At 39.0% G+C, this 24,459-nt stretch overlaps 1 protein-coding gene across 1 annotated transcript; it reads left to right on the plus strand.

Moving 5' to 3' along the window:
* Positions 1-475: 475 nt before the first annotated feature.
* Positions 476-8,120, plus strand: C3H1orf50 (chromosome 3 C1orf50 homolog). The gene is made up of 5 exons (XM_051987930.1): positions 476-605; positions 689-837; positions 4,849-4,935; positions 5,769-5,900; positions 7,771-8,120. Exons 1-5 carry the CDS (start codon positions 491-493, stop codon positions 7,951-7,953), a joined length of 666 nt encoding a protein of 221 aa, XP_051843890.1. The 5' UTR covers positions 476-490; the 3' UTR covers positions 7,954-8,120.
* Positions 8,121-24,459: the final 16,339 nt, after the last annotated feature.

The raw sequence follows: 24,459 nt of genomic DNA on the forward strand, positions 1-24,459 counted from the left end.
CGTGTCCCCGCCCCCGCCTCTCTGGTAAGTCTTTAGGCCAGAGCCCTCAGAGTGTAGCCCCGCCCACAATAGAATGCCATCCTTGGCCTAGATAGAAAGACTATCTCCGCTCCTCAGAAGGGAGGCGGCATCTTCAGAACAGAGCCCAGATAACAGTTTGAGTAACCCAATGGTACCCAGATCATCTTTACATTCATATTTAACATACTCTACATTTACATCTTTACTTTAGAGAGAGGTCTCAAGCACATCAAATGGATCCTACTAGATTGTAAGCAAATGCTAATATTTTTATTTTTCTGCTTTCCCTAGCTCTTAGCAAAGAACAGAGCCCCATTTTTAGTGACCCGTCCCTACAACGAAGCCCCGCTTCCCAACCAGGAGGCAGCGAGCTTAGTCCCGTCAGCCCCTCTCCAGGAGGCGCGACCTTATTTTAAAGCCACGCCCCCTGACGTAGCCCTTCCATTAGCCCGCCTCTTCCTCACAGCGCATGCGTCACCTGTCGGGCTTCTCCAGAGTCGGGAACATGGCGGCTCCTGAGGCGTCGGTCTGTGAAGACGACGTGGTGGGAACTGAGGCGGGCGGGGGGACGGACCCTCAGCCAGGTAAGAGGGCTGGGGGCGGCGGGGTTGAGGCAGATGCTTAGTGTCCGCCGACTACATGCTCAGGGCTCATGTTTCACTCGTAGAGACCACTATGGAGACTCACCAGGATCCCGCCAACTGCAACAACGCCGTCTCCACGGTCTCGTCCGACCAGTTCCTGGTGACCCCTTACCACACCCGCCGCATAGGGAACCCTGAGGACCTCGTGGAGCTCGCTCAGCAGGTCCAGAAGGTGAGGGGAGAGAGACGAGAAGGGAGCAGAGAGAGCCTGGGACAGGGGGAGAGGAGAGAGAGCCGAGAGAAGGGAGGGGTGGGGAGAGAGAATATGGTGGGGGCGAGAGGGGAGGATGCCGGGGTTCTGGTGGGATGGAGGAAGAGGGAAAAGAATATAGAGGTGAGGTGATGGGAGGGAGGGGAAGAAAAAATACCTGGGAGTGAGTGGATGAGGGAAGGACCAGATCTGGGTGAGGATCGTAGAGTTTGGTGTGGAAGTGGTAGAAAGACTTGGCTCTTGTGGGGAATATGGAAGGCAGTACTTGAGCTTTGTGAGGATAGGGAAAAGTCTTAGCCTTTTTATTTATTTTTATTTTTTTTGAGGAGAAAGAAGGATGGAAGAAGATTCCTAGCTTGTGGCAAGATTAAGGAGACTTTGTCCTTGGAAGGTTGGAGAGACCTTTGTATATTACCTGATGACGGTAGCCAGAGCAGGCATTTATATATATATATACATGTACACAACACATGTGTATTTGTATGTCCATACATATATGTATACACACATATCTTGTTTATGCTTGTTTGTGGTGCCCCCAGTAGGCAGTAAATTCTTTGAGAGCAGAGGGACTACTTTTGCTTTTCTTTGTATCTCTAAGGCTTAACACTATAGTAGGTGTTTAATAAATGCTTGATGATGATTGGAGCTGGAAGGGACCTCAGAAGCCTTCATGTCCAACCCCTTTGTTTTTACAGATAAGGGAACTGAAAGGTTAAGTGATTTGCTCAAGGTTGCACGGTTAGAAGTTACGGGTTGAACTAGATGATCCCATTCAAAAATTCTGTCATGTGCAATACAAAGCTATCCATACCAACAAATAACAGTATAGTAGATGATTTTCCCAAATTATCTCAGTTTTCAATCTCACATAGTTTTCATTTCCAGTGGAAGTTTCTTCTCATACAATGTTACTTCTGCACTTTGCCTCTAAAAGATTACTTGTGTTTTAGAAACATTGTGATATTTGATGATAGTAATGAAAAATGTTCCCATTGTTCCCACTGCCTTAGAGTGCCCTTGATGATGATAAATAAAGGTAACCATTTTCTCAACTGCACCTTTGATAGATTTCTTGGTCCCATTTTCCAGTAAAGGAAAATTCAGATTTTTATGACTTTCTGTGACTTTTATCTTCTCCTTTTTAGAATGGGGGAAAAACTATGGGTCAAAAGATGCTAATTTACACAGGTAGATAAGTGGTATATTATCAGACTATTGTGAGGAAAATTAGTATAGAATATTGGAGGCACAATTTTTAATTCTTCTAAGCTTACATGCTGATTTTGTAAATACTCCATGGACAGGGAAGGCAATTACTGAGTGTCTCCTATATTTATAGAATTGTCTTGGATGCTATTGGTGGGAATAAGATTTGGTCTTTTTGGAGCTAGGTAAGTTGAGAAAGCATATACAAGAAATATGCAAGAAACAATTAGCTAACATTGAGTAGTTTACAATGTATGTGTACGTGGATATATATGTGTGTGTGTATATATTGTCTGTATGTGTGTGTATCAAATGCACAAGTTAAAAGAGCACTTCATATTCTTGTTATGCTTATATTCTCATTTGTGATATTTTCATTTTATATCAATAATGACCTATATACCAGAAGTCATTATAAGAAATGTACCATCAGAAAGGGAGTAGGCTATTTATATGGCAGAAATGAGGGGAAGATAACAGTTTGAGTAACCCACTAGTACCCAGGAGATCTTTACATTCACATTTAACATACTGTACCATTTACATCTTTACTTTAGAGAGAGGTCTCAAGCACATCAAATGGATCCTATTAGATTGTAAGCAAATGCTAATATTTTTATTTTTCTGCTTTCCCTAGCTCCTAGCAAAGTACTTTGTATGTGGTGATGAAGTGATAAAGAATTTAATTACATGACTTAGAAACATAACTGATGAGAAAGCACAGTACTGGATAATTTTATTTGGGTAATTGGAGTTACATGGGAAGGCTTCAGAGTTCTTTCTTCTTCCTGCTTACTTTGAATGTGTATAGAGTGGCAAGGGATCTGGACCTACTGGAGTTTCTACCAGTAGCTATATAAAGTTTGTTAGGAGATCTTTTAAGATATTGCTCTTTGCTATGTCCAGCCCTTTTCATTACACATCTATTTTATCATATAAAAAAAATTGGAGCAGGGAGTTTGGAAGAAATATTATAATATTCTCTCTAAAATGTAATATTCTCTGTTTCTTTTTCTTTGGGGGATCTCTGGAAGAAGCCTTCCTTTCAGTTCAGTACTCACCACAAGTGCAGCCAGGGATTAAAGTCCAAATCCTTTATTGTCCCTTTCCAAGTGTTTTCTCCTTTCCTGTGGTCCAGTTAGCTTTCTTATAGTCAAGATCCTTTATTATCTCCTTACTGGAGCTGGGAAGCTTTCTGGAGATCCTTTCAGTCTGGCCTTGGTTCTGAGAGCTTGAGCTCCTGCCTGCCTTCTCTGGCTTCTGAATCTCCCCGACTGAATCCTGGCTGAGGCTCCTAGCTTATATATGCTCTCTTATCAAAGGTGTGAATCTTATAAAACTATAGTAAATACTAAGTACATGTACTGAACTAGAGAAGTGTTAAGCATCATGCTAAATAACCATTGCCTCTATCAATTCCACTTAGCACCTTGTTAAGTTGTGGCCCATAACAGAAAATGTTATTCCTCTGGCAGCTAGATCAAACTGAACAGTGAACAGATCAAACATTTGGAGTTAGGAAAACCCTGTTCTCTCCTTGGGCAAGTGACTTAACCTCTGCCTTGATTTTTTTCAGCATTATAGGGTACACCTATTTCTCAGGAGTGTTGTGAGAATCAAATGAAATAATATTTGTAAAGCACCCTTAGCACCATTCTGGCACTTAATAAATAATGTAATGTTTATTGACTGACTGTTAAGTGGCATAGTCAAGATTATAGAACATCAGATTCATTTGGCTATTCTTTCCACTAGTGAATTGTTAGGATAACTTCTAAGTTGTAAAAACCTTGAAGGTATGAATTGTATTTATTTTTCTATATTTCTCAGTGTCTAACAGTATTCTTCCCCAACTTCCCTATCTATAATGTCCCCTCCTCCTTTTTGCCACTCTCACAGCTGTAGTTCACATCACCCCTGCAAGTCCTTATCATCTTATCCTTGAACTATTTCAATAACCTTCTGGTTAGTCTTCCTGCCTCGGATCTCCCTGTTCCAGTCCATTCTCCAGTCACTACACGAAATAATTTCCCTAAAAGTATACTTTCAGACCATATTGCTCTCTAACTCAGTAAAATTTAGTGGCTCTTTGTTATCACCAGGATCAGATATAAAATCTGATGTTTTATTTTCAGGCTATTCATAACCTGGCTTCTTCCTATATTTCCAAGTCTTCTTATACTTTTTATAACTTCTTATACTTCTTACACTTTTCTTCCCTTCACATACTGGTTCTTCTGTGATCATAGCACTTAATCTCCTAGCTTCATGCCTTTTCACTGATAATGTACCATTCTTAAAATGCTCTCCCTCTCTACCCTGCCTCCCCCCTTGATTCAAGACAGTTTAGATACCACCTTCTCCAGGAAGCCTTTCCTAGGGATCCATTCCGCTTTCTCCTTACCAAACCTGTACTCTTCCCTCTCCCCACCTGTGTTCCCTATATTATCTTCCATTTACTGTGTACTACATGTTCAAAAAAAAAAAATTATTTTCATGTTAACTCTCCCATTAGAATGTGAACTCTTCTAAGGCAGAGACCATAGTTTGAAGTTGAAACAGGGTTTTTAAAATTGTTGTTTGTGTGTTTTTTGACTATTCTTTGTATTCTTCCTTTTTAGTACAGTGCCTAATACAGTGAACAAATGCTTGTTAACTGCCTGCTTGACTGAAAATTTATGCTTACTAAAGAGTTCTCTGAATTTTTAGCTCATAAAAAGACATCCTTTTCTAGCTTTCATTGAGTTTTCTTTTCTTTCATAGGCTGATGAATTCATCAGAGCAAATGCTACAAACAAGCTGATAGTTATAGCTGAGCAAATCCGGCATTTGCAAACACAGGCCAGGAAGGTAAGGAAAATATTGCTATTTTCCCATGGTTTGGATGCAGGCTTCTTACTTTGTATTTATTTTTCAGGCCTAAGTTAATTACTATTATTATTATTTTTTTTTACTATGTAACTGCTACTAGTCTGTTTGAACAAAGTATTAACCATGTAGGTCTGTCAGATCAATAGGGGGAGCAGTTATGGAATAGATGGTTCAGCAGTTCAGGCCAGAGTCCAGTTCAATAGGACATTCTTCTCTGTCCTCAATACATATTAGGAAACTCTTAGGAAAAAGAAAAAATACAAAGGGTTCAGATTTTGATACAGTTTCTAGTAACCTAATCCTTTCCCCCTCCCCCCCTCCCCCAAATTTCAGTTCTCCACATTACAAAGTAAAATCTTAAATGTTACAAAGTGTTCTTTTAATTATGGGCAACTGTTGCATAACTCTATATTAGGGTAGAATATGTTTTTGCATTTTATATCTTTGCAAACAAGTCAGAGTATAAACAGATTGGTCATAGCTCATCTCTCTAAGACAAGGTAAACTTCATCTTGTGGTGCAGAGAGAATTATTTGGACCAGATAATGTATACAAACACAAAGGCATGGATAATGAAAAACAAGACTAGTGGAAGCTAAGGGATCAAGAAAAAAAAATAGGTACTGTGTTAAAAATAGGTTAGTTTATATTTCTTCAAAATTGCTTAAATATTTCATTTTTATTTTCACTATTGTGGATAAAGCCAGAAAACCAAAGCTACCTTCAGACAGAAAAATATGTAGAATTTTAGCTGGATGACAATATGGATTCTGTCCATTGTTTCATTTGTTGTTGTTTTTGATGGTACTCAGGTATTGGAAGATGCTCAAAGAGATGCTGAACTGCACCATGCAGCTTGTAATATGGTGAAAAAACCTGGAAATATTTACTACCTCTATAAAAGGGATAATGGACAGCAATACTTTTCCATCCTTTCACCAAAGGTAGGAGGATTGCATTCTTTGTCAGTGTGAGACAGGATACACCTGAGCAAATTTACCCTTTAAGAAATCTCTTTGTGAAATCCATAAGAATACATTTATATAGTTGCCAATGGCAAAAAACGCTGTAGCTCTTTTGTGTGTGTGTGTTTTTTTTTTTTTTTTAAGGGAAAGAATGAGCCTAGGTATAGGCCTGGCAACAGACTTTGCTTTCCAATGATCATCTAGCTAACTAACAAGTAGGCTTTTCACAAAGTGATTAATTCATTAGCTCACCCCCCAAAAAAGAAAAAAAAATTCCTGATATGGGGCCCTTTTCTATCTTTGCAGTAATGGTGGCAGAGTTGGGGGAAGTAGAAGGGTGGGGAATGAAGGAGCAAAGGATACTAAAAGAACATAGTTTTTAGACCATTTATAAATATTGAGCATTGATGTCTAATGACTGACAAATGGACCTGGTACTGGAGGAAGATAAGTCACATCGATTTTTACTTTTTTTTAAAATAAAACTAGGGGACAGCCAGAAGTGGCAGCTAAATGGAATGATCATAACTGGAAGGGACCACAGAAGCTATTTAATCCAACTCCCTTTACAACCCAGGGAGAATAAATAATAAACAATGGAGGTGAAGCTCTTTCCAGTTCACAAGACCTCCCTAGACAGATAAGGCATTGGCATAATTGGTTTTTGGTTCATTCATAGGCAATAAAAAGCATAATTTCCTAGGATGTTTGGGCATCTGTTGAAATATTCATAAATATTTGTAAAAAGAACATTACAAAGGGAATTGTACTTATGTGCCAACATTTGTTACAAAGAATGAGAAGGCTGAGAACTCAATGAGCCTCCCCTCCTCATTCAATAACTTCTATGGGAAAGTGGGCAGTAAGGGAAGATGATTAAAAACATGTTGGAAAATATATGGCTCAGGAGTAAAAAAAGGAAGGACATCAAAGACATGTAGACTCATGCCTAGATCTTGAATATTTTGTTTAAGAGGAGAATCAGGGAGCACAGAATATGCCATGCCAATCATGGCAAATGGAATTGGAAGCATAGAAAATGGAATTGATTACATTTTAACAGATGGGAAATAACTAGGAAGAGAATTCCTGTGCAGCTGTCTGTATCAGACTGTTGACTTGTTAAGAGACAAGGTCAAAAATCAACAGCAAATTAGAAGAATAAAAGTAAGTAGGGATTTGGTGCAGTTGCAGCAATTTCAGTCTGACCTTTTTAGACAGTCTAATTATGATAAAACAAGGGAAACAGATAAAAGACCAGACAGTAATAGAAACTATCACCATTTCCTAAGAAAATTTAGCTAATGTAAATCAGTTGTCATTAACAGACCAATAGAAACCTAGAAACCACTGTACCCAGTAAACCTTTGATTTTGCCAGGCAGGTATGTTAGCCAAGAACAACAGTAATCTAGAACACAAATTTATTTGAAAATTTTTATTGAGGATTATAGGAGATAGTGAATGACTGTATCATCTCAAGAATAGCATGAAACTAATAGGAGAAGGTTTGGAGTTTAGTTTTATATATGTACATGTATGTGTATATGTATGTACATATTTATATGTATGCAAGATAATTTCAATGTTATAACTTAATTGTTATTAATTTAGTTCATTCCCTATTTAACAAACCATGTCTGACCAATCCTGGAGGATTCTTGAATTCTAGTCTTTCTACTTTCAAGAATTAAATGAAAATTCTCATACCTTAGCATATAATTATCAGATTTGGAGAATTCCCCAAGTAACTGACTTTTACCCTGTAGAAATCATATCATGAGAATATAGTAGGATTTTTAAAAATAGAAATGTATGGTATATTTATATGGCTTTTTTGCCTTCTCTAGGAATGGGGGGCAAGTTGTCCACATGATTTTCTTGGTGCCTACAAGCTTCAACATGACCTCTCCTGGACTCCATTTGACAACATTGGGCAGCAAGATGCTGAACTCGGCATCATGGACAAAATTTTGAGCCAGCAGATGGCCCTGCCCGAATGTACAGAGCCCAATTTCCAGGGCCTCACCTAGTGACCATGGACAATGCCAAATAGAATGTGGGCCTGGCTATGCTCGTCTTCTTAGCTTCCCTACATCCTACTTTGTAGGAGTTGTGAGAAGTGAGATGTGATGTACACACATATGAGTATCTTGGATGAAGACTCCCTGTGTGAATTGAAGTATATTTATCAACTCCATTTTGGGTTTCACACTCCCTACCTTCAGAGAATCCCCAACTAAACATGGGCCAGTAAACATTATAACACATCACAACTCATCCAGATAGACAAAATCCATCACTGTAGCTGTACAAGAGACTTTATAGGAAAGAGAGGAAATGTCACTTCCTTTAAAAGTTTGTAGACTACTGTTTATACACAAGGGAATCTGTTTTGCCATTTCTTTTAACTCAGGAAATTTACAGATGGGACTAAAGTCAAGCAAAAGGCTTGCTTTTCTGTTTCTATAAGTGATGCTTCCCTGTTCCAGAGAATTTTAGGCTCAGTCATTATCCAAGGTCTTGGGAATATGTGTTATGCAGAATGGCAGATAGAATAACGGGGCTAATCAGAGAAGTGATTCTAATTTCCTTAAAGGGGATGTCTGTTCTGCATTTTCTCTAGCTCCTGTGGCCTTCTCATTTGGGTAGGAAATTGAGACAAGAGCCCTCAGCTCCTAATCAGTGTTTTAGGATCATAGATTTAGAGCCAGAAGTGACTTTCAGAAACCATTGAATCCATCCCCCTTCTTTTAGGTGGAGAATGAGATGTTAAATGACTTACTCAGGCTCTGAGGCAGTAGTTGAACCTATTTCCCCCATGAAGCCATACTGCCTTATGGATGAAGATAGTTAAGTTCATGGTAGCTTGCTTTGGGGAAAAGATCCAGGCTAAACCATGAGAGTGATAGCTTGAGTCCGTTTCAATTCCAAATATCATGAAAGGAAGAGTTGAAACAAGGGAATGGAAATATGAGGACTTTGAAGTTGTTTGCATAGAATTTATTTTCCTTTTTTCAATAGAATTCAGAGTATCTAGCCTCCTGATCTTCTGTATCATGGACACATCAGACTGAAAGATTTAAGGACCTAAGAAATCATCTAGTCCATCCTTATTTGTTTATGGACATAAGAAAACTAAGATTGATAATTCCAAGGTGATCAATATCACATAGATAACAAGGCCAGGTTTCCAACCCAAGTCCTCTGATTTCCAGTCCAGTACATTTGATGTTATACCAAGTTTTCTCTTATAGTAGTGATAGTAAACAGCAAGGGAAATTCCTGAAGTTGGGAGCAAATTGCCAATTGCCTTCACTTATGTAAGGCACAGAACAATTATATGAGTAATTTAGAGAAACTGAAGTATGCACAAACCTAGTGTTGAGCTAGGATTTTTTTTCTGTGAATTACCCAGTTAATTGTTCTAATTAGTTGTTTTCTTTTTCCTCAGGAAAACAAAACAAAACAAAACAAAAAAAAACCTGTTTTGTAAATAGGATCCTCCTAGATTTATCCCTAGCTAAAAGTTCCCATCAGTCTACTTTCAATTCGTATTCATTCAGTAACTGTTAAGTGCCTACAAAGAGTATAACAACAGATAAACTTCAGTATCATCATGTGTGATATAGTTTGCTGTGAAGAGATTAAGCTGTATTTTAACTACAGAACTGCCACAACTCCTTGGAGAATAGCATCTATACTCTTAAAACACATCTTAGAGTTTAGGGTCTTTCCCACTTAGCTGGTTTGACCAATGAATCACATATGGCTAGTCAAAGCCTAACAAATTCATCTGGATTTTTTTGTAAAATTAAGGCATATAAATCAAAGTTGGAACTGGAAGTAATGAAGAGGGAACCATGGGGGAGGATGAAAACATGGGCAGAGAGCCAAAGTGGGAGAGCACTGGCATAGTGCTGTGGCTACCTTTGAACCTAAGTCCAGAATCAAATCTGCTGGAAGGACTTTATTTTTATTTATTTTATTTTTTTAAAATTTTTATTTAATAATTACTTTATATTGACAGAATCCATGCCAGGGTAATTTTTTTTACATTATCCCTTGCCCTCATTTCTGTTCCGATTTTTTTCCCCTCCCTCCACTCCCTCCCCTAGATGGCAAGCAGTCCTTTATATGTTGGATATGTTGCAGTATATCCTAGATACAATATATGTTTGCAGAACCGAACAGTTCTCTTGTTGCACAGGGAGAATTGGATTCAGAAGGTATAAATAACCCGGGAAGAAAAACAAAAATGCAGATAGTTCACATTTCGTTTCCCAGTATTCTTTCTTTGGGTGTAGCTGCTTTTGTTGCTGGAAGGACTTTAAAAAAATAGTTCTGTTCATCAGGCTCAGTTTCTGGGAACTCAAAGTGAAAGCAGATAATAGGAAGGGAGAGCTAGTTTTTACTTAAGGAAATGCACTAAGTTTTCAGACAGTATACATTGACCATTATCTCCCTGCTCTGAGCATTGTAACAGGAAAAATTAGAACATCTGCACTTTCTATTATAACATCTCCTTGCCTGGCTATGCCTTTGTCTGATTAACCTCTTGGGTCTTTCTATGTACTGCAAGAATTTGAGCATGGAACCATTCAGAGAAATTTGATGTTTATTAAGTGCTGATTGTCTAGAGCACTGTGCTGGACTCTGGGATAGAAGGATTAGATGGAGCCTTGCTCTCAGAATTTATTATAAAGAGAAGACATTGCTAAAATAAACATTACAGTCAAATTTATTCCTATTACTGATGGAAGGGAGGGAATTCAGAAAAAAAAAAAAAGGAGCTAAGAAAATTTAGGGATGATTTAGCCAGATGAAATACATCTAAAAAGAGCTAATTAAAATGAATTTATTTGAAGACTTGAATCTGATCAAAATGGCTGTAAGGGGAAAGAAAACTTGCCAACATTTAGCCAATAAGCTCGATGGTATAGAAAGCTCCTAACAAGAATAATCCATAGGAAACTGAGAAACTATAAAACTGTTAGGCCTCAGGTGTCTACATTTTTATATACCATAGCTAATAGGGAGAATTAGAGATCTTAATACAAGAGGTAAATTTGATGTAGGTATCACTGAGCTTTAGTGAGATGAGACTGGACTAGAATTTGGTTTTGGAAGAAAGGTGTACTTTATTCAGAAGGAATTCCAGTGGGAGTAACCTTGCATATAAAGAAGGTAAATGAGGAAATCTAAGCACTCAAACGTGAAAACATGGCAGCATTTTAGAGAGTCAGTGGAGGCTAAAAAATGCAATATAGACACTAGACAAAAGATGAGTTTGACTATCAATAGGCATTAAGTGCTTCCGATGTCCCTGAAACATGTTAAATGCTGAGAAGACCAAAAAAAAAAAAAATGTTCACATTCTGATGGGGGCAAAAAATATAATTGACAAGGTACCTAAAAGAAAAGTAAATGGAAGTTAATCTGAAGAGAAGGAGGAAGGGAAATCAGGAAGTGGGGGTAGAGGGGAGGAGGATTCCAAGTATAAGAGAAAGCCAGTGCAAATGTAGAGATGAGCAATGGAAAGTCCTTACTATGTGTCAGGTCCTGTCCCATTTTATTGCAAATATTTCATTTGTCACAACATCCCTATCTTTATAATTTATTATAGCTAAGGAAACAGAGTCACATGATCAATATCTGATGCTGGATTTGAACTTGTGTCTTCCTGATTCCAAATGTGGCCCTCTATCAAGGCACTTGACTGCCTCCAGGCCAATGTAAGTGGATCATAAGAGTCCAAGGAAGGAAATAAAATGGAAGAAAACTGCCCTGGTAGGAAAGGGCTAGGTTGTGAAGAACTTTATGTATGATCCTGGAGGGGGTAAAAGATGGTTTGGAGTAGGAAAAATTTAGGCAGGGTGCCCAACCAGAAGATTATTGGCAATAGTCGAAAGGAGTAATGAATGTCTAACCTATCATAATGCTCTAACCTATCATAATGCCTCTGAAAGTGGAGAGAAAGGAATCTATAGGAGATTGTAAAGATAAAAAGATTCAGCAATGGATTGGATAAGTGAGATATGGGTGAGAAGTTAAAAATGACACCAAGGTTGTGAACCTGAGCAATGAATAGTATTTATATAGCACTTGAAGGTTTGCAAAGCTTAGAAAATGCTGCATTTTATCCTCACAATGAACCTAGGGGCAGGTGCTAGTATTCTCATTTTATAGGTGAAACAGGCAGAAAGCCACTTGTTCAGAGCTATGCAGCTATTATGTTTTTGAGGTAGAATTTTCAATCTCTCCAGTCCATGTGCACCAATATCCATTATGCCATCTAGCTGAGTGACTGGGAGTACCCTTGACAATAATAGGGAACTTTGTGGGAGGGAAGGGGAAGATGTTTTGTTTAGACCATTTATGTTTGTAAATAACCAATTCATGTTATTTAAGAGAGTTTTGATAAATGACTAGTCCAGGAAAGAGACTAGGGCTGAATATATCATTTGGGAATTATCTTACAGATAGATGATAATTGAACTTAAGGAGCTGATGAGCTTACTCAGACAAGGCCTAGTACAGAACATTAGTCGATGGTCATGATTTGGGGGATTGAGGAGGAGGAACATGACATGGATGAAGAACTAGCAAAGGATATTAAAGAATGATCAGATAGATGGATGATTAGGAAAGAACATGAAAATTCAGAGAAGAGAGAATATTCAATAGGGAAAAGTCATTAGCAGTGAAGAAAAGTAAAGGTGAAGATTTGGGAAAAGGGCCATTATATTTGGCAGATCATGGGTACCTTAGGAGCAGACAATTGCTGTCGTCATTTGATTGATGAGGTCAAATGCCATACTGCAAGAGTTTAGAAAAGAGGAAGTGGAGGCAACTAGTACAGATGGCTTTCTCATGAATTAGCAGGTTACAAACCTGGATGGAAAGCACTTTGATCATGCAGATGTTTGCTGGAGTACTTTTTCTGCTGAAAGAATTGACAATCTTGGCTTGTCTTCTTGTTTTCATTCTTTAAAAGGAGTAGGAAGCCAAAAGGGAATTGGCATTCTAGACTTAATTCTTCTCAATAAGAAGGAACAGATTATTTAAATAGAAATGATGGGCATCTGAGGAGCAAATAATCATTATGGAATTTATGAACTAAGCAAAATCTGTCATGGACTCTAGACTGTGAGAGAATAGGTAACAAAATACTAATAGAAAAGTAAGGAAAAATTCCACGTAGGAAAGGTGAACAACTGGTTAAGAAAATTATATTTTAATGTTTGGACACAGTGAAGGAATTTAGCCAGGCAGCCGAAGTAAGTGCTGATACTGGGGATGCAAAGAAAGACAAAAAGACAATTTTGCCCATAAAAAGCTCACAATCCAAGAGGAAAGTACATATCAAAAACTAAGTACATAAAGATATGTACACAATAGATGGAAGGTACAGAGCACAGCTTCTTAAACTTTTACCACTCACAACCCCTTTTTGCCTGACTTTTTACACAAGCTTAGCTATATAGATATATAAATCAAATACTGATAATTCCCACATTGTTACAAGACTCCATATGAAATTTATACCCTTAAATTTAAGAAGCTTTGATATAGAGTACAGAGCACCATCTAAAAGAGGCTAATATCTTTGCTTGAATTTTTGTGACCATGAGATCTTCAAAATGAAAAGGGTAAAAAAAGAAAATTCCACTCCAGGAAGTTATCTGAAGAATGACAGAAAACACTCCAGAAAGACATTTTGAAGAGATGATTCCAGTAAGGAAATATGATGGGAAGAAAGAGAGTTCTTAAAGAGAAAAATGTGGCTGAACAGGAAACTTAATTCTGAATTTTTAAAAGACATTTTGGAAATGGAAGCAAAAGCAGGTAAGTAAGGATAAAAACAAAAGTATCCTATGATTTCTTCACTTCGCCATCCACACTTCCGTACTTTCTCCCCACTTTCCTGTTTCTGTTGATACAATCTCTCTAATATCTAACCAGACAATAGTCTGATAAATGCTAAATTCACATCTCATTTCCTTTTCCCCATTCATAGAGTCACTATGTTCAAACCTCCAGTCCCAATTGTCAAAACTGTTATAGTGCAATATCCTCCTAATTAGTTTTGTTTGACTGTACATGTTTGGCAGTTTTTCCTTCATTGTTTATTCTTGGGGTAGGAGCTTAGAGCAGGTGGGAGGGAGAGGGGTAGATTTTTGTTGATTGACAAAATAAAATTATAATTTTAGAAAGTTACCTCCCTGTCTCCAATCTCTCTTTTTATAGGGCTACTGAAATATTTCTAACATACATACCTGATCACTCTGTGCTGATAAGTTTTTAGGATAGAATCAATTGCTTCTAGGATGACACTTTCCTAGTCATGTTTTCCAAGCCTTGATCCAAATGATTACACTTTACATATTCAAGTTCCAGCTAAATTACAGTTCGTTTTTTTACTTCACTTTATACTCCAGTATTCCATCTCCTGCCATGAGATGAGGCTGCTGCTATGAGCCTCAGACACATTTTCAAAGCTCAGCCTAGACGTTTATTTCGCCTAGCTGAAAGGATCCTCTCCTTACAATTGTATTTTATTTTATTTGCTGAGGGGATTGGAATTAAGTGACTTGCCCAGGGTCACAAAGCTAGGAAGTGTTAAGTGTCTGAGGTCGCATTTGAACTCAGATCTTCCTAACCACCCCCTGCCCTATCCACTGCGCTACCTAGCTGTCCCTCCCCTTACAACTTAGAATACTAGGTTTCTTTCTTCTTTCCCCAAAACTGGTTACACCCTACCTGGTACTTCTCTGTGGGCTCATTTCCACCTCAGATTGCTGTTTTCCCGGATCTTGGAGGCAGGGGTAAATCTGGGGAACTTCCTTGTCTCAATTTCAGTTGCTGCCCCATTTCTATGTGTCCACTTGGAACTCTGCAAGAAGTCTATAGGATTCTCTCTGGGCTGAGAGGAATATGTGAAATGGGAAGGGCGACCCACACAAGTCTCGGTTTGTGAGTCTCTGAAACCGATAGAATTCACGAAACCTTCTCAAAGACGATCGTCTTGCCTGACTCTCGGAAGGAAAGAAAGAAAGAAAGAGAAGAGAGAGAGACAGAGAGAGAGGAAAAAAGAAGGAAGACAAGAGAAGGAAGGAAATAATATGGAAAGCAGAGGGAAGGAAAGAAGGAAGGAAAAATGCGTCTAAGTGCTGGTTCGTCCCGGAGTTAATAGCTGCCTCTCTGCGACCCCCATCCCCAAGACTCCTCCGCCCTCCGGGATTGTGAGCTCAGAGGGATATGAGAAAGGATAAGGAGACCAGTGTCCAAGCCAAGGATACTCCCTACCCCACCTTCGACTAGTATAGTTATCCCCTCGGAATACCCTGGCCCCGGGGTAAAACGTAATCCAAGTGGAGCAGCTTCCCTAAAGCCTCCTGAAAACAAAAAAAGGGGGTTTCAAAACCCTGCTTTCCACATTTAAAACCTTTGCTCCTCCAAAGCTAGTGGCTGGGAGACTTCCCGGGGGTCGTCAAATAGAAGGGATCAGATCTGACTGTAGACACTACAGTGGCCTGGGCGTGAGAATCTTAGAACCCAAGTAGAGGAAATAGTTGGAGTTGTTCTAAAAGGGAAGTCTTTTAAGCCGCAGGATAAGGGCCGTTGGGGATCCTCCCCAAAGTATTCTAAGTCAAACCCAAAACTCGAGTAAATGATAGATCGGGAGCAGGTTGATCCTAAGTTCTAGGTGAAGGAAAAGGGGAGAGAAGGGCGAGGGTGGGAGGGAGGAAAATGGACCAGCGGGATCTAAGGAGTGAATTGCCAATAGATTTTCTCTATATAGTTTTTACATCAGCTTTGCCCTTATATAAAAATTTAATTTCCTGTGATTATGGTTGTGCCATTAGGAAAGCCAGCCTCCTCCATGCTTTGAAACTTAGTTCCCTTACTGCACTTTACTCCATGTGGAAGACTGAATTAGGCAATTTCTAATGTTCTCACCAGAGTTGACAGTTTGTAGGTTCAATAATTACATTATAGGTGTTTCTCTTTAAGCCACTCTTGAAAGCCAGTAGGGAAGGGGTGGTGAGGGAAGAAAAGGTGAAGGGGGAAAAAGGGATGAGGGAGAAAGCTCTGGATTTGGAGTCAAAGGATCTGGGAATCTCAGCTGTTATTTGTCCTTGTATGACCTTGGACAAGTCAATTCCCTTCTGTGTTTCCTGTTTGATTCTCTGAAAAATGAGGGGCTTGGACTTGTCTGTTAACATGATCCTTCCCAGATTGAATTCTTATGACCTTGACCAATGTTTGTAATCCCACTCACTCTACTCGGTATTTATTTTTTCACTGACAAGTCCACCACCTCTGATGCCTCACCTTGGCTTAGAGGTGACTATAGCTTCTCCAAAAAGGCTGAACTGATGGAGCACAAGCTCTGGAAAGATTTGGAAGATTGCCCCAGCTGCAGGCTGTCTGGCATTGGCCCAAGAATCAGCCTAATTGAAAAGATGGTCATTGTGATGGAGTTGGCTGGACCAGTGATCATTTTTTTTAATTAAAAAAAAATGTTTTTGGTGGCTGAAGAAGCTCACATAAACCACTATGCCACAGAGGGGTAAGAACTGTAGAAGTGGAGAAAACCGCCTTCCCAGTAAAGTCACTGAACTTTGAAGTGTTGAAGAAACAGTAAATATTTGTCAGAATTAAAGTACCAGCTCTATGCAAAAAACCTCTGTCAGACTCTGAGGGCAAGGGAGAGATAAAATTTAAAGACAATATATTCCTTATCTTTGGGGGCCCACAGCAGAAAAGACACAAACAGGTAACTATAATACATAGCATCACATGATAAATACATTAAAACATTATGAAATGCTGTGTTTAGTACTAGAAAAAGCCTTTAGTGGGGCAGGGATGCAGTATGGTTTTGTGAAAAGTGGTGCTATTTGAATTGGTTTTAAAGAATGGGATTGGAATACAGATGAAGAAAGAGGAAATTAGCATAAACAAAAGTGGAAAATCATGGGTTGTGTTCATAGGATTATAATATTTAGAGCTGAAAGGGACTTGGAGATTATTTAGTATACCCCTTTATTTCACAGATTTATGTTGTCAACAGGTATTTGTGTATCTCCCATGTGCCAGATATTATCACTAAATACTTATGTACTACAGGGATATAAAGAAAGACAAAAATACCAACAGGAAAGTGGCAAAGAATACCCATATTGGCTGACATAGATATTGTGAAGGGAGATAACAGACTGGAAAAGAGGTGGAATTCCTTCAACGTTAAGCACTAAGGTTTGAACTTTACTCATTAGGCAATAGGAATCAGTTGAAATGTTTTCAACTATGGGTTAATATGTCTATATCTACAGAATAGAAAGATTATATGGACTGTACCAGAGGACCTGTCCAGATGTTACATAGTCCTGGTAGATTATATAATAAGAGCTTGTTGTAAGGTGATGGCAATGGGAAGAGAGAAGAGAGGACTCATTTAATTTTTAAAGGTTTAGTTAATATTTTAGATAACAAAGTCAAGATTTGAAATCTTGACAAGCTAGAGCACTGAGTTGAAACTGAACAAGCATAAAAATATTTACGTAGTATAAAAAGTCAACTTCAGAAGAGGCAAAGTTAGCAGCTCATCTGAAAAAGAACTTGGACTTTTCATTGACTATAAGCTCAATAGGGTCACATTGATTGTAAGTTCAATAGAGTCACATTGACTGTAGGCTCACTAGGAGTCAACAGTATGACATGGTAGCCAAAGGGTTGCAATTTTGGGCTGCAGGACAATAGGCATAGCCACATTGACTAAAGAGGGACTGGTGGCTTAGCCTGAAGAAGAGGAGACTGGAGAAAGCACCTAACATGCTATATCAGCACCAGTTGGAGGAGTTAAGGATGTTTAGTCTGAAGAAGAGAATTGTTTTCAAGAATTTGAGGGGCCAGCCATCCTGAGACTCATTTTATTCTTTTGTAAAATGGGTATGATGATAGAATTACTATGAGGAAAACATTTCTTAATCTTGCCTTATAAATGAGGTTTTTATATATATATTTCGATGATGTCCTCTTGTTCTACGGAGGAGTGAATATGCATGGGAAAGGAATACAAAGATGGGATGAGAGATCACTAGAGGGGTTCAGTGAAGGTCTGAGTAAAAACTCCTGATTCTGATTGAGGCAGAACTCTGAAGTCAGTGTGCCCAAAGACACTAAACCAAATGCAAACCTTGGTCTTCTTCTTACTCCAATCTCTGCCCTGCCTTCTACTTCTGTTCTCTAATCTTCAGTATATCAGCCTCTAGCCTCCATTCTCATAATTAATTTCATTCTCCATGCCCACTCCTTCCATAATTTATCCCCACATCTGATCCCATCCTCTATCAGCATAACTGCCTCCACTTTCTATCTCCATGCCTGCCATTATTCTTTGCCCCATACCAGTTATGTTACCCACTATCTGATGGACAGAGACATAGCTTAAGATAAAGATCCCACAGAGAAGCTGCTCTAAGGAAGACATTCATTTTAGGAATTTTAGGAAGACAAGTTCCCCAGGAGGTGGGAAGGTCTGAAGGTCCAGAGGTCAAAGCCTTGGGGACACTTTTCATGTTGATTCCCTTCTTGATCCTAGATTTCTCTGACTACATCAAGCCCTTCAAAGAGTAGAAAGCATTCCTGAAGAATGCTGAAAATATTCTGTCCTTCTCAACATGACTATGGGATTGTTTTTTATCTCCATTGTTTCCATGTATGGGCAATGATCCCAGGACTACGGTGGCTATGGGGCTGAGGTCAGGGGCCACAGGGTGGACACATAGCCTTGTCCAACATAAGCTAGGGCACGGGGTTCAGTCAGGAGACCTGTATTCTATGTCTGGTCTTGCCCCATACTTCATAGGTGATCTTAAGTAGATCACTTTCTTTCTCTGGTCCTCAGTTTGATAACTGTAAAATGGGTTGGAGCAAATTATCTCTATGATTTCTTGTAACTCTATAGTTCTTCATTTTCCTGCTTTCTCCCTCCCGCCCCCCCCCCCCCCGAAAATCCCAATGTGCCTTTTGGTTCCTTTTCAGCAGCTTTTTGATTAAGGGCCAGACGACTGAATATCTGCTCTACTCTGGGTGATGATTTTACACCCTATGTCTCAGAACAGTCCCCATCTCATCTTCTTGCCCTCTTAATATTTCTAATCCACCACATTTCCCATAGCCATAATAGACATGCTACTATTCCCTAAGTCACAGCATTATAGACTATGTACAGAAGGTTCTGGAAAGGACCTTTGAAAAGAGCCAGCAAGTCCAACACACTCATTTTACAATATACCCAGAGTCACCTCGAAGAGATGGAAGCAGTCTGAATTCAGGCCTTCCTGACTCTAAGCCCACGATGCCATTACTGTATTAACTAGCTGCCTCAAATAAGGTCAACAGTGGGACTTGAAGTCAGAACTTCTTACTTTCAAAGTTGCCTTCTCTTTCTCTCTTATCCCCAACCACTTCTATATTCATTCATTAACTCACAAGCATTGCTGACCTCTGCTTTATAGAGGGTCTTGTCCTGGAGCACTCACTGTTAGGAACAGAGAAGAGAGAAAGATCCCACCTTAAGACTTAACAGCTCAGTAGAACAGTAAGTACATAATAATAGAAAACTTTTTAAAATTACAAACTTAAGAAATAAAACAAGTATTTCTGTAGCAAAATAGAATTTTATAAGGGGAGAATGACATGAAATTGCAAATCCATTATATATAATTTTTTTTTCCTTTTAAATGTATAATACAATTATCATGTAATTTTTTTTTTGCTGTTCCATTCTCCTACCTGCCTTAGAAATGCCTACCATCAGACCCAAATATCTCTCTCTGAAACCAAAAATAAGGGACAATTAAATTGCACTTATGGTTTACAAAATTGTTTTGTATATTTTACATACATTTTCTGTTCCCTTTAACTCTATAAGGTTTCTTACCTAGCCCTGATCACTGAATGGGTGTTGCCTCAGTCAAACTGGGGCCTATTAAAGAGCTTAGCTTAAAAAAGCCAAGGTCTCCCATTGCATCCAGTCGTCTGATCTATGTCTGGCCACTAGACCCAGAGGATTCTGGAGGGGAAAGTGGGGCAGGTGACCTTGCCCAGCCCTCCCTCCCTCCAATCCAATTCACTTGCATGTCATGGCATCACCTCCCTGATGTCATCTCATCTTCAGGAATGAAGGATATACAACTACATCATGAAGAAGAAAGTACAACTTTCATAATCCCTATTTTATGAATAAGGAAACATTTCAGAATGACTGAGTGACTTCCCCAAAGGACTATCACTCTGAACCCAGATTCAAACTTATGTTACAAAGTTGATGTTATTCCATAAGAAACTCTGTGCTAATGAGAAAGAGCCAGATGGCTTGCTCCTAGAAGACACTGCCTTTGGGAGATATCTGTCTGATTTCAGCTCCTCATTCCCCTGGAAGACCTGAGCCTTTGCTGACTCTTTACAAAACTGAAGGCAATGTTTGTAGTGGCTAGAAGCTGGAAAATGAATGGATGCCCATCAATTGGAGAATGGTTGAGTAAATTGTGGTATATGAATGTTATGGAATATTATTGTTCTGTAAGGAATGACCAGCAGGATGGATACAGAGAGGACTGGGGAGACTTACATGAACTGATGTTGAGTGAAATGAGCAGAACCAGGAGATCATTATATACCTCAACAATGATACTGTTTGAGGATGTATTCTGATGGAAGTGGATCTCTTCGATAAAGAGAGCTAATTCAGTTTCAATTGATCAAGGATGGACAGAAGCAGCTACACCCAAAGAAAGAACACTGGGAAATGAATATAAACTGCTTGCATTTTTGTTTTTCTTCCTGGATTATTTATACCTTCTGAATCCAATTCTCCCTGTGCAACAAGAGAACTGTTCAGTTCTGCACACATATATTGTATCTAGGATATACTGTAACCTATTCAACATGTAAAGGACTGCTTGCTATCTGGGGGAGAGGGTGGAGGGAGGGAGGGGAAAAATCGGAACAGAAGTGAATGCAAGGGACAATGCTGTAAAAAATTACCCAGGCATGGGTTCGTCAATAAAAAGTTATTTAAAAAAATAATAAAATAAAATCTAAGAACTTAAAAAAAAAAAAAAAACTGAAGGCAAGTGGTTGGTAATGTTAATATTAGGCCGGAAGTCAAGGTTTGATTCCAGGTTTGGTCGTCCTTGTCTTTCTCATCCTCTGCCCAAAGGAGAGCACGTATGGCAATAATCTGGGAATTGGGAATGGGGAGTTAACTGTTTCTTAAAAGGGAATAAGATTGGAGATCATCTTGGTCCTGTGGAGCCTAGTCCTTGGAGAAATCCTGTGCAGCCAAAAACAGTTTATGTCTCTTTATTTGCCCTTTCTCTTCAGCATGCCCCTTTGTCACTGGCATCATCTGTTGCCATACCTTATCTCCCCATTGCCCTTCTCCCAAGGAGCCTGACTCTCATCCTGCTGAGCAGGGGCCAAGTTAGATGGTTTGGCTGACTTCTTTTTTGGCCTCAACACTGCCCTGCTTTTGACGGTGGTTGGGCTCCTGAGTGGAGTGCTTGCCTCCTCGTTTATGCTGGCTGTCTTCCTCCACTTGTGTTTCCATTCAACTAGTAAACATGGTCAAGGGGAACCAGAAAGCTAAGCAAGACAACAAGGAGTCTTAGTACTTCAAGTCCCATAAATTAGAGCCCAAACAGTTGTCAAGAAGTTAGGATGGTCCAAATCTGACAATATGCTTTGGTAAGGAAAATGTTAGGTTTTGAAGTTGAGTTTAAAAATTAACTTCACATGAATTATGCTGAAAAGGCTATTAAACTGTGCATACCTTTTGATAAAGTAGGGCATGTACTACTGGGTCTGTATCCTAAGGAAATCATAAAAGAGCGAAAAGGACCCACATGCACAAAAATGTTTGTAGCAGTTCTTTTGTTGTTGTTGGGAAAGAATTGGAAACTGAGTGGATGCCCATCAATTGGAAAATTATGAACAAGCTGATTTTAGAAAGGTCTGGAAAGATTTACATGAACTGATACTGAGAAAAACAATCAGAACCAAGAATACATCGTACATAATAATAGCAAGATTATGCAATGATCAATCATAAAAGACTTCATTCTTCTCAGTTGTTCAGTGAGCCAAGGGAATCTCAAAAATTTTGGATAGAAAATGCCATCTGCATCCAGAGAGAAAACTATGGATACTGAATTTAAGTCAACACATGCTATGTTCACTTTTTTCAGTTATTTTTTTCTCTTGTGATTTTCCCCTTTGATATTTTTCTCTCTCAACATTATTCATAGGGAAATGAGTTAAAGAAAAAAAAATAAATGTACATGTATAAGCAGAAAAAATTTTAAAGCGCCAAAAAAAAAAAAAAAATCTAACTTCACACACTCAGGGTGGGGAAACTACAGTTTGTGGAGAAAACTTGTTGTGGATCCTTAAAGAATAATGAATTCAGTAAGTCAAGAGTATGATAAGAAATTTTAAAAATGAACATAAGTTTAAGCTGTATTGAGAAGTATGGTGTCTAGAAGAAGACATGACAGTCTTCCTGGCCTTTGCCCTAACTAGATCATATCTGGAGTATTTTTTAATTCTGGTCAAGATATTTTAGAGACAAGCTAAAGAGGGTGCAGAGAAGGGTGAACAGGATGAGTGAAGGGGAGACTTTAAAATATGCCCTATAATGTTTAATGGAAGAAACTGAGGACATTAGCCTTGAGAAGAGGACTTAAGAGAATTGTCTCCAAGTATTTCAAGTGCTGTCACAGGGAAAAGGAATTAAACTTTTCTTTGTTGATTTTTTTTTATTCAGTCATATCCAACTTTCTGTGACCTCATTTAGGTTTTCTTGGCAAAGACATTAGAGTGGTTTTCCATTTAGTTTTCTAGCTTCTTTTACAGATGATGAAACTGAGATACACAGGATTCGGTGACTTATCCTACCTCCCACTTCTCTAAAAATTACAAGATAAAATTGGAGTGGTCTGCTTCTTGAGATTTAAAGTGCCCTGATACTAGAGATCTTTGACCAGTGCAGGAATGACTACATGACTTGTTAAGGATTCTTCTTCAGGTCATATTGAACTAGAATCTCCAAGAGTTCTAAGAGATGGGAAGAGTCTAGGGTCTGCCCAGAGGTGGGAAATGACACAACAGAACTTGTCAAAGGGAGCCTTACTCAGTAAAACTGTGAAATCTCCAGGAGTTTGTCTTAGATACCTCTTCTCTAAAGATCCCTCTCCCTTCCCATTCCCAGCATCTATTCTGTGTCCAAACAAGTTGCATAAGGCCTAGTCCTCCCACCCTATGTATCAATGTTAGTGGCAGTTAATATGCTGCCTCTCCAAGAGTTGACACCTTTCAAGAAGTGAACATTGAGGAGTCAAAAGAAAAGCATCTCTGATAGTGGAACTGAAGATGTAACAGGCAGTAGGGGAAATAGTCTTGTGCATGTGTCTGGAAGAGCAGGGAAGGGGGAGGGCAAAGTTGACCCTCTGATCCCTTTTTCATAAGAAATGTCAGGTATCCATTTTCATGTCAATCTCCTAGGGAATGGCTATCTTATCCCCAAGCCCTACTTTCCTGTGAGGGAGTCAGTCTGATCCAGTCTATATTAGGGAATAGAGATGAAAGAATAAAGCAAGGATTAATGTGGACAAAGATGACCCAATCCCCTAATGAACAACTAGACGTCTGTTCTTTAGAATGTTTATTTGATAGTAAAACATCATCTTCATATTGTTTTGTCATATCATTTCTGCCCTGGAAATTACTGAAGCCTGGACACAACCAGAGCAAACTGGTCTTCAGGTCAGAATATATATACACGAGTGTCTATGTGGGCAAGGGATAGATGAATAGAAGTGTCCACTGACTTCACACTTTCATTATGGTTCAGAATGGATTGAAAGCCAGATAACCTAGTTTCAAATTCTAGCTCTTTCTCATTCTGGGCTTCACTTTTTCCATCAATAAAATGGTGAAGGAATGGGGGTCAATGACATGCCATTTCCAGCTCTGTCTTCCAAAGGGCTTCCTATTCCCTGGAAGGGTCTTTGATCTTGAGAACAGAACCCACATCCCCACCATCAAAGAGCACTGTCTCTTAGAAAAGTGAAAAGAAAAAGTTCTAGATTCACATTCACAGATTAAGACACTTTGAGCTGTTGGACCTTTATGGATCCTTCACAATGATCTCTAGGATGATCCCTGAGTACCCTTTCTGATCCTTGAGTTGTTCTAGGAGCTGCAAGGATGCCTTCTTCTGGCCCACAAACTATTTCAGAGTCAGGACCTGACTGGACTTCATTCTCTAAATCTTCTCAGACCTGCTAAGGCCTATTCCTGACTGGTGAAATGCTATAGATCTGCTCAGTAGCAAGAACAAACTACCCCCCCACACACACCTTATTTGTGTGCTGGGTTGGCAAAAGGGAAGGGGCAGGAGCAGGATTCAGAGCCAGAATACTTGACAAAGAATAAGGATCATGTTAGATGGTGAGATGCAGGCA

The sequence above is a fragment of the Antechinus flavipes genome, chromosome 3 (assembly GCF_016432865.1).
Source record: "Antechinus flavipes isolate AdamAnt ecotype Samford, QLD, Australia chromosome 3, AdamAnt_v2, whole genome shotgun sequence".
NCBI lineage: Eukaryota > Metazoa > Chordata > Mammalia > Dasyuromorphia > Dasyuridae > Antechinus > Antechinus flavipes.

Excerpts from the sequence above, each read along its gene's own strand:
- C3H1orf50 (XM_051987930.1), top strand. The coding sequence starts at position 491 with ATGCGTCACCTGTCGGGCTTCTCCAGAGTCGGGAACATGGCGGCTCCT. Across the intron at positions 838-4,848 it reads TCGCTCAGCAGGTCCAGAAG|GCTGATGAATTCATCAGAGC; the intron begins GTGAGGGGAGAG and ends TTTCTTTCATAG. Across the intron at positions 4,936-5,768 it reads TGCAAACACAGGCCAGGAAG|GTATTGGAAGATGCTCAAAG; the intron begins GTAAGGAAAATA and ends GATGGTACTCAG.